This window comes from Rhagoletis zephyria, unplaced genomic scaffold, assembly GCF_001687245.7.
Source record: "Rhagoletis zephyria isolate East Lansing unplaced genomic scaffold, Rhagoletis_zephyria_1.1 Rzeph_scaffold_03045, whole genome shotgun sequence".
Lineage (NCBI taxonomy): Eukaryota > Metazoa > Arthropoda > Insecta > Diptera > Tephritidae > Rhagoletis > Rhagoletis zephyria.
Genome location: NW_016160129.1, coordinates 22,638 through 41,072, shown reverse-complemented (window position 1 = coordinate 41,072; position 18,435 = coordinate 22,638). Strand labels below are relative to the sequence as shown.

At 37.7% G+C, this 18,435-nt stretch overlaps 2 protein-coding genes across 3 annotated transcripts in view; one reads left to right on the top strand and one right to left on the bottom strand.

Annotated features, from left to right (window-relative positions):
* Positions 1-18,435, bottom strand: part of GramD1B (GRAM domain containing 1B) — a 58,647-nt gene that overhangs the window by 27,732 nt on the left and 12,480 nt on the right. Inside the window, exon 7 of one of the 2 annotated variants that reach the window (XM_017623114.1) lies at positions 17,729-17,903. The exons of the other annotated variant lie outside the window; for it this stretch is intronic. Coding sequence (XP_017478603.1) covers positions 17,859-17,903 — 45 coding nt within the window. The 3' untranslated portion in view covers positions 17,729-17,858. Of the gene's footprint in view, positions 1-17,728; positions 17,904-18,435 lie in introns of those variants that run through there. 2 annotated transcript variants of the gene reach the window in all.
* On the top strand, positions 7,173-8,315 carry LOC108368280 (uncharacterized). The gene is made up of 2 exons (XM_017623120.1): positions 7,173-7,960; positions 8,032-8,315. The coding sequence occupies exons 1-2, from the start codon at positions 7,253-7,255 to the stop codon at positions 8,038-8,040; spliced, it is 717 nt and encodes a 238-aa protein (XP_017478609.1). The 5' UTR covers positions 7,173-7,252; the 3' UTR covers positions 8,041-8,315.

The following is an 18,435-nucleotide window of genomic DNA, read 5'->3' as shown; positions in this document are numbered from 1 at the left end:
TCCTTGATATCATTGCCGCAATCGTTAAAGTAGGTAATTGAGGTGAGCCAAGAAGAGTTTCAGATCCTTGTTCTGACATACCAGCCGTATTCTGTATAGATATAACGCCTAAAAGAGTTTGTATTTACACAGATCCAAGACTATTCAAAAATTGCCGCTTAGAATTAAAACGGATAACTGATGACCAGGGAACGGATTTTTAGGACCTAAAAACCTATAAAAAAAGGCAAAATAAAGTAACGAAATAGGATGGAAAAGGCAAAATAAAATAGCGAAAAAGGCAGGAAAAGGCACTAGGAATTGCAAAAAAGGCAAAAAAGGCAAAACAAATAAACGAAAAAGCAGGAAAAGGCAAAAAAAGGTATTGCAAAAAAAGCAAAAAAGGCACTAAAAAAGACAGAAAATACGAAAAACAATCAATAAATATATTTATTTTGGAAATGCTTATATTACAAGTAAAAAGAGAAAAACTATGAAGTAGTTTCATTATATGAAAAATTTGTACTTTGAATCTTTGACTATTTTATCCTTTCGAGTTTCTAACTCATAAAACTTTAATCTGTATAGTTGTAGTAACATTGAACCACAAGATGCATTTTGAAGTTTTCTGGCAGCATTTTCATTCGATTTTCGCGAAGAAAAGCCTTGAATGTACTAAATGTGCGCTCGACGTAAGTTGATACAAGTGAAGCCCAATTTAAATATGGAACGTTTGAAACGTTCATATTATCAGGAATAACGGCGTTTTCCTCGCCTTTTACAATTTTATACACACCACTTATTGTTTCAAGCCTACGTTAGCTGAGAAAACGGCTTTGAATTTTTTCAACACCAATTTGGCAAGAGGTCCCTGTGCTTCTAGAAGCTGCATGGGCATGTGTATATTTTTTAATCTTAAAAAAAAATATTGTAAATGCTATAATCACTTTTTTAAAGGTGGAAAAGGCAAAAAAAGGCAAATATCTTAAAAAAGGCAAAAAAAGGCAACTTCAAATGTGTATATATGGAATCAGGGAAAGCTAAATCGTGGACATTCTTAATCGAATATACTCTATCTCTTTAGCAGAAAAAAAAGCAATTTCCATAAAATCCGTTCCCTGCTGATGACGCATACCTGAACACAGATATTATGATAGAAGCGTGCAAGTATGAAATGAAAATACACCTTACGACTGTCGTTCCATTCCACTGTCCTCTCCGACGACTTTCCTATTCACATGGAAGGGAGGTGCAATCAATAATAGACGAATTGCAAAAAAGAAAATATAACCAAGCCTATTAACTCTACGCTAGTCACATTTGACGACCACGAAGACATCTGTGAGGCACTTAAAGATAAACAAACGCAAGTGCCGCCTAAAGAAGATGATAATAAAATAAGCATTTGGCCGTTACCATAATCCAATGGCAAAATTAGAGAATATTGATTTCTATAAACAAAAATCAAAAGCTGCAAATATTATACTATGATGAGTAGCAGTATAATATTTGCCAAGCATTAATGTTTACACAGCTGCATCTGCAATAGATGCGTCGATCTAATTTCATTACTGAATTCCAAGCTTTATTTATGCTTGCATACATATCTACATTCGCGATGGATGCATTGATTCAGTTTCTGAATCTTTGTAGCATATTCCCGCTGACCTTGCTGACTCCTTGGGATTTGGGTATATAAAGTTGATGTTTAAAAGTTTAAGTTGAGTTGTATTTTGATTACTCAAAGACACGGTTCTATTATTTAAGTTTAATTTAAGACTTAAAATTCGTTTAATAAAGATACAGTTTTTATAAAGGACTTAAACAAAGTTCCAACATATAATTGGCGCAGCATATGGTAGGATATTGAATAAAAAACAATATCCAGCGATCGAACCAACGAAACCAGGGAAGAAACAAAAATAATAAATTTCAACGAACAATATTTAAAACAAAATTCTACAAAGTGTAACTGCACCCATCGCTACAGTGTTATTGAAAAAAAAAACTAAAAGACTAAAAACAAAAACCCGCAGTAAAGTGAACTGTAATAAAGTTTGATAAATACGTATTGAAACAGTGAGCCGCGAACAATTTATTACGCAACAAAACATTTTAATTACAAACACCGTGAACATTTATGAAGTTTTTTAACAATTTGAAAAGATAAAGTTTAAAAATTAAAACACCACATAAGTAGTGGGAAAGAGTGTAGAACCAATGCTCTAAAAAATAAAGCATCCTAATCATCGTAATCCTGTCTTCCTGCTGCTGGAAAACCACCTGAGGAATCATCGTGCTGCTGCCTTATCAGTGACATAGCTTACCGGGATATGGAAATTTTCATGTGAGTAGAGTGATTTTAGCAGCTAACTTTGTTTAAAAAGTTTTACTATCCTTTTTGACAAATCTTCAATAATAAATAAATTTTGTAAAGGTGGGTAACGGTTAGAAAGGGAAATCCCTGTATCCACTTAACACTTAACTGACTTAGAAAAACTTACAATATGGACGCACTCTGGAAGCTCTTCTCGTACTGCGACCGGGCATTCTCGGAGGGAATTTCAGTCTCGGGTTGACGAACTGACAAACAGGTTAGCAAGGATCGAATCACCAGTTCGTGTTACCCAATACGAACCGGTGACTATTCAACCCGGAATACCATGTGACGAATCCTTGGACCTTGTGAAAACCTTGCCGGAATCCAAAGGCGACGCGACCCGTTATGTGTCTTGGAGACAAGCAGCTCATACTGCTTATAGAGTGTTCGAAGCGTATCACGGTAGCTGAAGACACTACCAAGTGGTAGGCATAATCCGAAATAAAGTAGTAGGAGCCGCAGATAGTGTTTTATCCTCTTTCAATACAGTCTTAAATTTTCACGCTATCATTTCTCGACTAGACTTTGCCTATGCGGACAAAAGACCAATTTACTTAATTGAACAGGAGTTATCGACCCTTAGACAAGGAAAATCATCAGTAGTGGAGTTCTATGATGCAGTGGAGAGAAAGTTGACTCTGATAGTCAATAAAACAGTCATCACTCACGGTGAGAACACCACGCTGATAGGATCACTTAATAAGAAATATCGGGATGATGCACTTCGCGTGCTCATCTCGGGACTCAATCACCCTTTGTGTGATGTTCTCTCCTCCTCTAGACCCGCTGATCTGCCGTCAGCACTTGCCCTAGCGCAGGAACTGGAAGCGAACCAAGCCAGATCAATGTTTGCAAGTTCCTTTAACAGACAGGCATCCCATAACTTAGATCTTTATTATTATTCACCCCAATACCGTAGAATACCTCAAGACCAACGAGGACAAACTCGAACTCAGCAAACTCCAGTACCAAGGGATATAGATCCGTCGTACTCCCGCTTCAGACAAAACAGACCCCAACAACGCCACGGAAATGGCGATAGGTATCATAATCAAGGAGCTTACCCTAAGGTAACTTGTCCGGCTAACAGTAACACGGGCGGCATATTCAATCGCCATCAGCCCTGAATAAAGAAAAAGCTGAAAAAAGACAGCATGGAAGTGAACAGCTGCCAATACAAAAGGTACAGCGTATCAACAATATCACCCAAGACCAATACGAACCGGAAGGTGAATACTGGAGTGATACCGGGTATGATGACTATTATCAGGACACGGAACCTAAGAGTGCTGAATATGACCTGGACGGACCGAAAGACGACTTTAATTTTTTAGGACTAAGTCCCTCTTGCCCTATGTCGAAAGGACACTTGGGCGAAGAGGAATAACATTTTTAATCGACACCGGCGCTGCAAAGAGCTATGTAAAACACCTTAACGCTCTAAAGGGAATAAAACCTGTGAATAACCCTTCCACTGTCAAATCCATCCACGGTACCGATATAATTAACAAAAAATGTACAATAAATATATTAAATAAGAATTTTAAATTCTTTTTCTTACCCAGTTTGAAGACCTTTGACGGCATTCTAGGATTCGACTTATTAAAAGAGGTAAATGGTAGTATTGACCTAAAGAGTGGTACGTTGAGTTATGATGGTGGAAAGGAAAAACTCTTGTACTACTACTGCTCGGACGTTAGAAACTAAATCGGAAACAAGCAAGGGCAATATTGATATCTCTACATAGCTAAAGCATCATGCTAAAGTTTTCGCTGATCCAGATGAAGCGCTGCCCTACAATACCAGCATTGTAGGTACGATAAGGACCGTGGACGATTTACCCGTCTGCTCGAAAAGTTACCCGTACCCCATTGCTTCTGCGGAATTTGTCAATAAGGAGATATCAGATCTGTTGCGTGACGGAATCATTAGACCATCCCGTTCTCCTTATAACAATCCAATTCGGGTTGTAGATAAGAAAGGTTTAGACGAAAAAGGGAACAAGAGATCACGACTCGTAATTGACTTCAGGAAGCTAAACACCAAGACAATAAGTGATAAATACCCAATACCGGACACTTTTTTCTCCACAATAGACCTCAAATCAGGATTTCNCCCGACTTTAATTTTTTAGGACTAAGTCCCTCTTGCCCTATGTCGAAAGGACACTTGGGCGAAGAGGAATAACATTTTTAATCGACACCGGCGCTGCAAAGAGCTATGTAAAACACCTTAACGCTCTAAAGGGAATAAAACCTGTGAATAACCCTTCCACTGTCAAATCCATCCACGGTACCGATATAATTAACAAAAAATGTACAATAAATATATTAAATAAGAATTTTAAATTCTTTTTCTTACCCAGTTTGAAGACCTTTGACGGCATTCTAGGATTCGACTTATTAAAAGAGGTAAATGGTAGTATTGACCTAAAGAGTGGTACGTTGAGTTATGATGGTGGAAAGGAAAAACTCTTGTACTACTACTGCTCGGACGTTAGAAACTAAATCGGAAACAAGCAAGGGCAATATTGATATCTCTACATAGCTAAAGCATCATGCTAAAGTTTTCGCTGATCCAGATGAAGCGCTGCCCTACAATACCAGCATTGTAGGTACGATAAGGACCGTGGACGATTTACCCGTCTACTCGAAAAGTTACCCGNGACCATCCCGTTCTCCTTATAACAATCCAATTCGGGTTGTAGATAAGAAAGGTTTAGACGAAAAAGGGAACAAGAGATCACGACTCGTAATTGACTTCAGGAAGCTAAACACCAAGACAATAAGTGATAAATACCCAATACCGGACACTTTTTTCTCCACAATAGACCTCAAATCAGGATTTCACCAAATCAAACTCGCAGGAAAGGATAGAGAGAAAACGACTTTCTCGGTCAACAACGGAAAGTACGAGTTTTGTAGGCTCCATTTTGGTCTAAAAAATGCTCCTAGCATTTTCCAGAGAGCCATTGATGATGTCCTTAGGGATGAATTGGGAAAACTAAACACATTTTCCATCTTCTCTTCAAATCTTCATCACTTTTTGTTGAACTTTTTGCAATTGAAGAAGCAGTTAAAAACTTCTAGTTTTCACTGGCTGCTGCAGCTCCTGTCAAATCCTCAAGCAACGCAGTAGGAAATGACATTACCAAATTACTCGTATAACAAAACTTCATTCTCATTCTCATTTTTAGTTCTTAGCGAGTGTGGGTCCCACCCACCTGACTAACGTAGAATTCGGGGTCATTCAAGTTCTGATGTCGACAGCGATGTTGATAGTGAACTCAGTGAACCTAGACAAGAAGATTCTAGTCAGGAGAATGGCGTTGCAAGTGCTTCCGACAGTGAAATTAGTGGTGAATATGATAGTGAAAGTAAGCAGGAAAATACAAAGCTAATACCATCGTTTCCATTAAATGAATCTTGGGGTATTCGTGGCGAAATAAATAGTGACGCTTCCCCACTAATTATATTTCAAATTTTCTTTGATGAAGACGAGTAAAGCTTATGCGAAAAAATTGGAGAATTATTACACCAAACCATCGGCAAGAAAGCGACCTAAAATTAATTTTACTGAAACGTCATACGATTAAATGCTGCCGTTTCTGGTCTTACGCTTGCTACAAGGCCAGAACAAAAACCATCCATTAAGTCCACGCATCATATGAACAAGATTATCGAGGAAGAAAACTAGAGAAAATAATGCCACAACGTCATTTAGTTAAAAAAAAAAATTTGAGAACACGTTTGCCCCAGGTAGGCCCAGGGCAGGAATTGATCGATCCGAATAATTATTATCATATTATTACCGTGCCATAAAAACAATAAGATGGTATAAAAAGGTCCTACTTGTAAGATTGCAAATAAAAGAAAATGTAAAATGTACACTGTGGCAGCCCTGTTGCTTATGGCAGCACTGAACGCTGAACAATAACAAATTGACAAAAGAATAAAGAAAATAAAGAAGAAAGGAAGATACTTCACTTCCGGTTTTGATATAAAGCGAACAACGTTGTTTTCTCTAGCGAAAAAATATAATCTTCAGCCATCACTAAACATACCAGGAAATCTTATAGTTTATAACATCAGGTGTGAGCTCAAGACCAGACTACAATTAAATCAAATTATATTTCACAAGTTCTGACATTATGGCCGATATTCGAGGCGAAATAATCAAATCGCTCACCGAGTTGGGCGTGGATTTTCCTCATACAGCCACAATCGGCCAATTGCGCCGTCTTTTAAGGGATGTGGTCGGAGATGGGGCAAGCAATATATCCATCACCACCGATTCAACCGAAATTGCCTCCCAGGCAGATACTGCCGCTGCTGCCGAAATCACCGAAATGGTCACTACTTCTGCCGTTGTAAACGCTATTACAACCCCTATTTCTACTGCCGTTGCCGATACTATTACCACCGCTGCTACTGCCGTCACCGCCGCCACCAATACTATTGCCACCACCACTGCCGCTAACGCTGCTGCCGTTACCAATATCATTGCCGTCACCACCGCCGCTAACGCCACTGCCGTCACCAATGCCTCTGCCGTCACCACTGCCGCTGCCGTCGCCACTGCCGCTGCCGTCACCACTGCCACTACCGTTGCTGCTGTCTCCGATACCACTGCCGCTACTGCCTCATTTGTAGATACCGCCGTTGACACTAACTACAATAATAATACGATTGACCTTGCCGCCAATCCCGGTGCCACGGGTATAAACAATATCGATAACGAACTAACTGCATTACGTAAAAGAGTTGAAATGTTGCGGCTAATGAAGGAAATCAACGATTTGGGAGCAGTGCTGGCTCATCACAACAACAACGACGATTAGATTATGGAGATATTGAGCACGCACTCCCAAAATTTAGCGGAGATGACATCTCAATGTCCATCACGGATTTTATTCGAGATTTTGAGGAGGTTACTGAGGCGTCAGGGGCAGACGATCGTTTCAGATTGGTAGCACTCCGCCGTTGTTTGACCGGTACAGCTAAAGTTTTCTTATCATCTACAACAGCTCTAAATTATGGAGCACTTAAAAAAGCTCTAGAGATGGAGTTTAGTGTACCAGTCACCAGAAATGAAGTTTATAAAATGTTAGCACAACGGCGCTGGGACAAGAAAAAAGAATCATTGCACTGCTATGTACTAGCTATGCAGGCCATAGCAAAGCGGGCAAAGGTGGAAGAACAAGAGGTAATCGAGTTTGTAATCGATGGAATAAGGAACATTGTGCCCAATGCACACTTGCTGCTACCTGCCAGGACCCTTGCCGAACTAAAAACATTAATTCAAAGGTATGAGAGGAAATATTTGGTGAGCGACGTGTTGGCCACAACAAGACGCCGGCAAGCTACAAAGACGGTCGAGGACGCCAAACAAAAATGTTACAACTGCTCGAGAGATGGGCATATCAAGCCCAACTGCCCTTACCCATTAAGACCAGACGGGTCCTGCTTTCGTTGTTGGCGAATGGGCCATGACCATCGCTCATGCCCGAATCCAGCAAAAATCCTCAAACCAAAAACGCAGGTTGCATCAGTAATGGAAGGCGGAGACGATGAGTCTTACGATGTAAATACATATAACTTTGTGAGTATTATATTCAAGCTAGAGTCAAAGATTTTTTCTGTAGAAGTTTTTTCTTTATTTGATACCGGTAGTCCGGTTAGTTTTATTGATGGTCACGGGTCCCAAAACAACTGGTCGAGTACAAGAATTTTCAAAATACGAACACGCCCAAATACAAAGGAATTGGGGGCAATCAAATAAATATTATTTCAAAAATTAAATGCCTTGTAAAATTTAATAACAGAATTAATAAAATTGAATTAAATGTTATATCAGATGAAGATATGGTAGTACCTGTTATTATGGGACGTGACTTTCTGCACAAATTTCATATTAGACTTAAGTACGCTAAGAAAGGATATACAAAATCCAAATTATTAGAAATATGAAGAAATATGAAGACATATATGATTGACGAACAAAAAATTGTAACTGATTCCGAAACATTCTCGGCCATTGTAAAATTACAACCGAAACAAAAAGTTAATGTAAATCCTTCTGATTTAACTGCAGAGTTTTGCACCAACGTAGATAAAAATATTGATGTTAATCCCGAAGACTTAATTGCCGGTTTTCGCACCAATGTAGATTCAAATATTAATGTAAATCCTGATAATTTAATAATAATTTAACTGCCGAGTTTTGCACTAATGTAGATACAAATAGTAATGTCGATCCCGATGGTTTAACTGCCGCTTGTGTACCTGACATTTTTTGTATTGACGTTTCTTATAACCAGGACGATATAGATATAGATTGTATACTCACTAATGGACAACGCAATAGATTAAAAAAGGTTATTTATGACACTTACTTCAAATCTAATATTAAACCTGAACCCCTCGAGTACGAAATGAAGATTCATTTAACAACTGACGTTCCCTTTCATCATGCCCCCCGCCGCTTATCTTATGCAGAACGTAACGAAGTACAAACAATTATAGACGAACTGTTAAAAGAACAAATAATTCAACCAAGCGACTCACCCTATGCTTCAGCTATTGTATTAGTAAAGAAGAAGAACGGTAAAACACGTATGTGTGTAGACTATCGGGCCCTGAACAAATTGACGGTTAGGGATAATTACCCACTGCCATTAATTGAAGACTGCATTGAGTACCTACAAAACAAACGTTTTTTTTTCTGTGTTAGATTTTAAGAGTGGTTTTCATCAAGTCAACATGTCGCCAAATTCAATACCGTTTACTGCCTTTGTAACCCCAAACGGGCAATTTGAGTATTTGAAAATGCCTTTCGGGTTAAAAAATGCGCCCGCGGTGTTCCAACGGTTCATTAATATTATATTTCGAGACATGTTGAATGAGAGGAAGATCATTATTTATATGGACGACATAATTATTGCTACTGAGAACTTTGAAGATCATGTTGTATTGTTAAAAACGGTGTTAGATCGGATTACTTTACGTAACTTGAAGCTTAACTTGAAAAAATGCAAATTTGCATTTCAAGAAATTGATTACTTGGGATATAAGGTAACTCGTTCGGGGATAGCACCTAATGATTCTCATATCAGAAGTATCAAGAACTTTCCAACTCCTACGAATCCGAAACAACTGCAGTCGTGTCTGGGGTTATTCTCCTACTTCAGAAGATTCGTACCTTCGTTCTCACGAATTGCCAAACCCTTGCAAGATCTATTAAAAAGAAATGTCCAATTTAATTTTGACGAAAAATGCAAAGACGCTTTCTCCGAATTAAAGTCCAGACTAGTTAAAAGCCCAGTCCTAGCCATTTACAGCCCGGAAAAGGTAACTGAGCTACACTGTGATGCTAGTAGTATTGGATTTGGGGCGGTATTGTTACAACGCCAGGAGGACGGCAAAATGCATCCCATTTCTTATTTCTCTAAAACTGCTTCAAGTCCTGAGAGTAAATACCACAGCTTTGAGCTAGAAACCTTATCTATAATATATGCATTAAGAAGGTTTCGCACCTACCTAGAAGGCATACCATTCACGATAGTTACAGACTGTAACTCCCTAACCATGACCCTTGATAGAAGACAATTGAATTCTCGAATAGCCAGATGGGCCTTAGAGTTGGAAAATTACAACTACAAGATACAGCATCGAAGAGGTGCGTCAATGGGTCATGTCGATGCATTAAGTAGACGAGAGATAGCTGCTGTTATAGATACTGATGATGTAGAGTTCCGTATTCAGGTCGCTCAAGAGCGTGATCAGAGTATTAGAACCCTGCGGAAAAGACTCGAAAATGAAGAGTTGAATGATTTCGACTTAATCGATGGGTTAATATATAAAAAGAAACCTGACGGTAAGAACGCATTGTATGTGCCGTATGAAATGGAATCTAATGTAATACAGTTGATACACGAAAAATTGGCCCACCTATCTATTGATAAGACGTTGAGTAAACTAAGCCTTTACTATTGGTTCCCAGAGATGCGCACGAAGGTGGAAAAGTTTGTTAGGAACTGTTTAAAGTGCATTATGTATGCCAATCCTCCCCAAGCAAGAGAGAGAAGTCTGTACCCTATCCCTAAGATTCCTTTACCGTTCGATACTATTCACATCGATCATTTCGGACCATTACCATCATTAAAGTCGAAACGAAAGCATATTCTAGTGGTTATAGATGCATTTACCAAATTTGTAAAACTATACCCCACAAACTCCACGAGTACTCGAGAAGTTATCGCAGCCCTAGATAAATACTTTAGCTACTACAGTAGACCGGGACGTGTCATAAGCGACAGGGGGACATTTTACCTCACTACAGTTCACTGAGTTTTTGTTAAAGAAGAATATAAAACATGTAAAAGTAGCGGTTGCATCACCCCAGGCTAACGGACAAGTGGAGAGGGTCAACCGGGTTCTGAAGTCGATGTTGGGAAAATTAACTAATGACCTGAACCACGACGATTGGACTAAAAAACTGACTGAGATTGAATACGCCATAAATAACTCTATCCACAGTACGTGCCGAGATACCCCAAGTCGGTTACTGTTTGGTGTCGAACAACGTGGAATAATAGTGGACGAGTTTACCGAATATTTCCAAGACAAAATTTGTCCAGACGGTAATAGAGACCTAGATCGTATACGCACTAACGCTTCTAATCTTATACTGGCTAAACAGGAATATGATGCTCACAGGTCGACACAAAAGAAGACTTTGCCCAAAACTTACCACGAAGGTGAATACGTCGTTATAAGAAACGTCGATACCAGTCCTGGTACAAACAAAAAGTTGATTCCCGTGTATAAAGGTCCGTACTTAATACATAAGGTGCTCGGTAATGATAGGTACGTGATACGTGATATTGATAACTGCCAGCTAACTCAGTTACCATATGATGGAGTGGTTGAAGCCTACCGAATCAGGAGATGGCAACAAGTACCAGCCCAGAATGTATCGGAATTAGAAAAAAGTGCATCAGAAATTGTTAATAATTTAAGTCAGTCATGATCGGGCCGATCATATTGTCAGGTCGGCCGAGTTGTAAGATTACAAATAAAAGAAAATGTAAAATGTACACTGTGGCAGCACTGAACGCTGAACAATAACAAATTGACAAAAGAATAAAGAAAATAAAGAAGAAAGGAAGATACTTCACTTCCGGTTTTGATATAAAGCGAACAACGTTGTTTTCTCTAGCGAAAAAAATAGAATCTTCAACCATCACTAAACACACCAGGAAATCTTATAGTTTATATACTTCATATCCTGGACATTATTATACCCGAGCGCACTTGTCCACAATAGCTTTGTTCACATAACGTTTGTTTGTAACAGACAAAACGAATCGAGATAGACGTAGACAAATGTATACATAAATGATCAGAATGAAGAGAAATCGATTAAGCGGTGACTGTCTGTCCGTTCGTCCGTCCGTCTGTCCGTCTGTGCACACGATAACTCGAGTAAAAATTGAGATATTTTAACGAAACTTGGTACGTGCACTTCTTTCCGGCGTAGGACGGATAGTATTGAAAATGGGCAAAATCGGACAATAACCACGCCTACCTCCCATATACCGGTAATTTTCAGAAACGCGAAAACTGCGATATTTTAGTAACTACTGAAGGTTATTTTCGGAACATGGGCGTAACCACGCCCACTTATAGTTACATGTGTATATATTGGTAACTGCTTCACCAATTTCTTCCAAACTGGCACAGTTGTTGGCCTTGGTACAATATACCAAATGGCCGAAAATTTTTAAAATCGGACAGTAACCACGCCCACATCCCATCAAACGGTAATTTAGAGAAATTCGAAATATTCGATAAATCAGTAAATATTAAAGCTAATTTATTGAAAATTGATGCTTGCAAAAATTCTTTACCACGAAATATGTTTATGTTAAAATCACATATTTGTATCTCGGTAACCGTTCTACCAATTTTTCCAACCTCGGTATGGTTATTGTTCTTGCCGCATAAAAGCAAAGCGTTAAAAATAATTGAAATCGGACTAAAATTACGGCCGCTTTTATTATAACGGTAATTTCAGAAATGCTTGAAACTTCAACATTTCGAAATTTAAGGACGCTAATTTACTCAAAACTAATACTGATACTAAAAACAATCCCTTGAAAAGAAGTAACATTGTTTGGAATTTTGGAAAATGGGCGTGACGCATACGACTATATACATTTATCCCATTATGTCTAACTGAACGTTCTATCGAAGATGTTTAAAATATAGTGGTAAAACCACCCCGGCTTACCATGTAGCGGTAGTTTTCGGAAAGGTGGAAAGCATATATTTAATACTTGCGCCGGGTATTTAATGTTCGGCTCTGCCCGAACGTAGACTTTCTTACTTGTTATACATATATAAAATGTTTCGTCCGAAAAATGCCTTTTTAGACTTTCGAGATGATTTTACATTACTAGAGTTCACTCTTTAAAGCAAAACTGTGTGTGTTTCAGCGGAGTGTGAAAATGTGAAATATTCTACAGTTTTTTACAACAAACATATGGCAAAGTTTCGCACTTTTAGTTTCGCGCAAACGCACAGATGAAACGAGAAAACTGTGCTGTGCTGTTCGTACATCGCTTCGGCAGTTAAAGCGACAGCACAAACGGAGAGCAACAAATATTTGAGACCGCGCTGCGTCTAAACTGTTTGAAATTTCGCATCCAAAGTTACAAGACGGTTCACGCTTTTCTACAAAACAAAGCGCTTATTTTTGCCTTTCGCAATTTCGCATCAAAGAGTGAACTCTAGTATTATGTTTGCTACATCTACCAGCAAATGTAGCTGAAGGCAAGGATATTGTTAATTTCGTAACATCCAGTGGACGTCAACAAAAATACAAAGCGCATCCTGTGAGCCTTTATCACTTCCTGGAAAAAATTTCCTTCCCTCCACAGTATCGGGGTTCAAGTAAGAATAAAAAAGTTTTCAAAAAAGATGCAAGTATTGTCTTAAAATTGGAAGCAGGAAGAAGCAATGCAAAGCTTGCAATGCAAAAATTATTTTGATAAGGCTGCACTATGCCCCGATGGATGTTTTGAAACTTGTATTAATAAATAAAAGTTTTAACGTGTAAATTATCACTTTAATAAAGAATAGTATTTAAGTATAAATAATTATTTTTTAAACATGTTGTTTGTTTTCTCCCGTATTAATAACGGGTTGTCCCGCAATTACATTTTCAAAACTAAACAAACTCTTAAAAAAAAAATGCTATGGCGGGTCACAGTTTAAAAAATGGTGCAGTGAAAAAAGCGGGAATGTCTGAAAAAATGAATTGATTCTCCACCAGCCACCTGCTGAATTTAATTGAAGCCGAATGAGTTAAGGAACGCATCTATGTTGTTGGTTTATTTCTTCAGTACATATGTATAATTTGTAAGACGTATTCTAATGTTTGTTGATGTTATTGCAATATTGTTATTTTGACTAATTTGGCTTATTTGTTTAGTATGATTCTGAGAAGTTAAATTAAAAAACGACACTGAAATGGCACAACGCCGAAACTGGTTTGCCTCCGAACCGAATTTGACAAGGCATGACCAAAATTCAGTCAAAGATACATCAAACAAGGAACTAAAGATTTAGACTCCTATTATGGTTCACAACTCAATTTGTAGACAACTCAACCATTTACTGTTATTGCCGTTCACAGTTTTCAGTTGACTGCAGCCATTGAAAAGGTCGGAAATTCTATACAATTCCATATCATATGTACGTGTCCGTATGCAAGCGTTTAATATTTACGCTTAGGGCCTGTGCCAATTGATAGAAAAGTTCTCTGGATAGTAAATTTTTGACAGCTATGAGGTGAATAAAAATGTTTGATACGGCAGGGCTAGTGAAAAATTTGACAGCAAGCATTATCAAGAAGAAGAACGAACAACGCACGTATACACATAAATTAAAGAAAACAAAAGCGAGTGGAAATAAAAGAACATGGTCCCGCCGGCAAAAAAAATAAAGAAAAGCTATATAACTTGTAAGATTTAATTTCAGATTTACATATGAAAAGGCGTTATGTATTTGTTTAATTAAAAATACTATTTTACAGGGAGCAGTTCAGAACGCAGAATCCTTCTGGAAAAGCGCATTGACAAGGATGTTTGGTTCAGTTCAAAGAACGCCAACAGCAACGAAGGCTGGAAGTGAGTAAGAACAATATAAATAATTTGAAGACTTTATTAAGCAAATGACTTCGTACTCCACTGACCATCCGTGGCGCTTTTTGGGAATGTGAGTTACAATTTTTCGAAACGAAGCAGAGGACAACCTAAGATACATTTTTGTAGTCTTGTTATCGCCGTTCATAATGCTGCTTAGTATTTTGGAATAAACGTCTTGTTGCATGTACATAATACCCTAAAACGACATATGTTTTTATTGGAAACAATTGTACACGGTTTTAAACATTTTTGTGAACACACTTACCAGACGGTTTTGACGTGTTTTTATTTCTAATATTACTGCTAAAAGGTCTAATAAATGCATGGATTTCAGTTCCAGAAGAATTGAAATCACCAAAGGCAAATTTTTTCTATATAATTGCTGCATTTTATAAATAGCAAACTCGATAGTCTTCTTGTGCATCAAAGCAACTGTCAAAAATTTCCAGCAGTAAAAAGTTACGAATTGGCACAGCAGAAATGTAAAATTTTCTCACCATAGTAAAAAGTTTTTCCACCATAGAACTTTTCTATCAATTGGCACAGGCCCTTAGAAGTAAAAACATACAATTTTCTTACATTTTCAGGCATTGCTATGTAGAAGCTGCCATAAAAATTTCTATGATCAATTTTTCTGTCAAACGCACGCATATGTATACGCATCACGGTGGAGAGAATACAGAGGTGGCGCCGATGACGATACCGCTACTCGGCTCTCAGTGATTTTGACAGAATCAGCTGTTTTGGTGACGTCATAGTAGAGAAGACAGCAGTAGTGATGTGCTGAGTCAATACTTTTAAGTACCCAATACTCTCGATACTCGGTACCGAAACATTTAGGTTTCGAATAAAAGCGCACATAGGCCAAAAATATGGAAAAAACGCCTAACAAAACCCGAATGTAAGAGCCAATAGAGCTTTTTTACTGATTCAAATGAAAGATGTATATATGTCGGTTCGATGCCATAATACAGAGAAACCCTTACTTGTTTGAAGCATTTTTGTTCCAGCTGAATCGGACGATATCATTTTTGTAGGCCTGGGACAGATTCTGTAACCAGTTAACGACAATTTTCGAATAGGTATCGGTTTTGTCGACGTTTGATATCAAATATTTGTAAGTCAACAAGTGCGATATCGATCCGAAACTTGTCGCTAACTGGCTACAGAATCTCTCCCCTGAAAGGCTTCTTCATCCGTCAAAGTATTTTTCTTGAACCTTGGATCGACTAAGGTTAAAACTGATAAAATAATATTTTTCTGTGGCGATAAGTTCAAGTGTTTTAGCCGATATCATATAAATTAGTAATGAAAGTTTTTTCTAAACCTGAAATGCATATAATGGCGAGGGTTTAATGTAAATAATCGGTATCGGATACCGAAAAGGAAGTATAGGGTACCGAAATCTTTTTTAAGTATTGGGTACCGAGTATTGGGGACAATTCAGCACATCACTAGTCGCCCTCATTCTCGCCGCTCTCAGTTGTCAACTCTACGATGACGTCACGCTAAAATTACTCTCACGAATTCTGCTGCAATCGGCGCAATCTTGTATTCTATCATTCTTGTATACGCATGCTATGGAGATCCGCCTTTATGTTTTACAGATGAGCCCGAGGATGCTGGTGCCAGACAACTACGATTTGAAAGTTGAGTTGAGTTGTGTCCCACAATATCAATTTACAACTTACAACTCAGCTATCTTCAAAGTTGTGAATCAACACGGCATCACACTTTAAAATGCCGTTGTGTTTGTCATAATAGGTGTGCATAGTAACTTCTCCAGTGAAAAATTGCAGCGAGAGCTTAAAAGCAAAACAGAGCGTGAAATTGAGAATAGAAAACTAGCAGAAAAAGTTATTGAACACAAAACTAGTAAAAAATTGCAAGTGAATAGTTGTTGCACTGTTTTGAAATGAAATACATGGTTACATTTTACTATTTATAAATCAGTTTTAAACTCTTTGCTTTACACACAAGCACTTACACAATCCAGTACATCGTTAATATTTTGATTTCCATTAATTTTACTTTTGTTTATGCTTAACCAACTCAACAAATGGCAGCTTTTGACATTTATTCTTCTTTTTCTGCTAGAAGATTTCTGCTAATAAAAAATTCACTAGCAAGAATTTACAGCTCTCCCGTGTTATTACGGTCTCGATTCAGTGCCCTCTTACACATTTTTTGGGTTATTATACAATTTTCCAGTAAACATTTCCAGGTTCCAGTAAAAATTAGTACTCACTATTTGTTACTATACGCACCTAATATATTTTATTCTCGTCGAGAAACTGTATTTTGAACTTTTCAGTTATGTATACTTTTTATCCATTACATACAAATATACCAGGTATACATAACTGAAAAGTTCATAATACAGTTTCTCGACAAGAATAAAAGATATTTTAACAAACTCAACGAAATTTCGAAGTGTAAGGGTTATACTTTAAGGTGCCGTCAATGGCTTTGGGAACACGTAATTTTTTGTGATGCTACATAACCTCAAATATTGGCAAAACCCGATATTTTTTCAGATTTAGGTTAGGATATTATTTGAACCGGAGACAACAGAGAAATTCTGAGTGCAGATTCCAATTTAGCGTACCGAAAATCTTCGGAAAAGTACACACAGGTTTCTGGTTCAAAGATTTGGTCAAATTCTGTCGGCCTGTGCTATTGTTTAAAAAAAAACTAAACAATATACTTTTCCTAGTAGTTTTGACTATCTCATATTACAGCGTAAAAATTAAAAAAAATATAAAGGCAAAAATAGAGAATTTTGACAGGAAAATGTATAACCTTAATTCTGGGGGGATGTGTTAAGTCGCTCTTTGGGAAGAGAGAAGTTCTGATTGATGTTCTGATAACAATGAAAATCCCTTGAGATGCTTAACTCGCAGGTCTCTAGTGACAGTAATCATCTGCCTATTAACGAAGTAGAGGAATTTGATTGCGAGCTAGCAATCATGATGAGGTTAATGATTTACTTGCTAAAAAGAAAAAATTATTCTGCTACATGTGCTGACAAAATCTTATACAGGATTATTAAAAGCCTTTACTGATATTTTTCTCTCTTATCAGCTAAAATTGAATTGGAAAGCTACCAAGTTTTTGCCTATTCCCGAAAGGGATAAGGACCTAACTGATTATAAAAACTTTAGAGCTATTGCGCTAATTGCTGTTCTTATGAAAGTGATAAATGGTTGTCTTAAGGAAAGAATTTACAACTTCTTGGAAAATAATAATTATTTTGCTGCGTCGACGTTTGCCTATAGAAGTAACAGATCAGTGTCCCCGTGTGTAAACCAGATTCATCACCAAATTGCAGTCCTAAAAGATTCAAGAAACATGTGATATTGTGTTCAACTGACTTAAGTAATGCTTTTGAGATATTTAAATATTGTTTGTTGTAAACAATTTCAATACGAACTTGGCCCAATCATATGTTTAAATTACTTATTGTATGTTGAATGGATTATTTATTTTCTTGCATAAGCTGATTAAGCTTGCCAGCACCATAACTGAATATCTCATTGGTTTTAAATACGATTCATTCGGATTTTGGTCACGAGCGGGTGTGGTATGGTCGCGTCTGTTCGCTTATAGTTCGCAGTTATCCCACGTTTTGTGCTTGTGAAAATGTTTCAAGTGTTCTAAGACAAAGGCTTTTTGTGTGGGCCGCGCTAACTTATAAACTTTATTTCTATAATTAAATTAACTCGGTCGTCGCGAAAATATAATTAGTGCTAACAAACTCAGGTGAGAGGTCCTGGCTAAATTTCAATTGTCACATTTTTCTTAGATTGCCTCAGGTTGCCGGCAAAAAAGAAAAAGAATCTGCCGTTTGAGGCACACTCTAGCA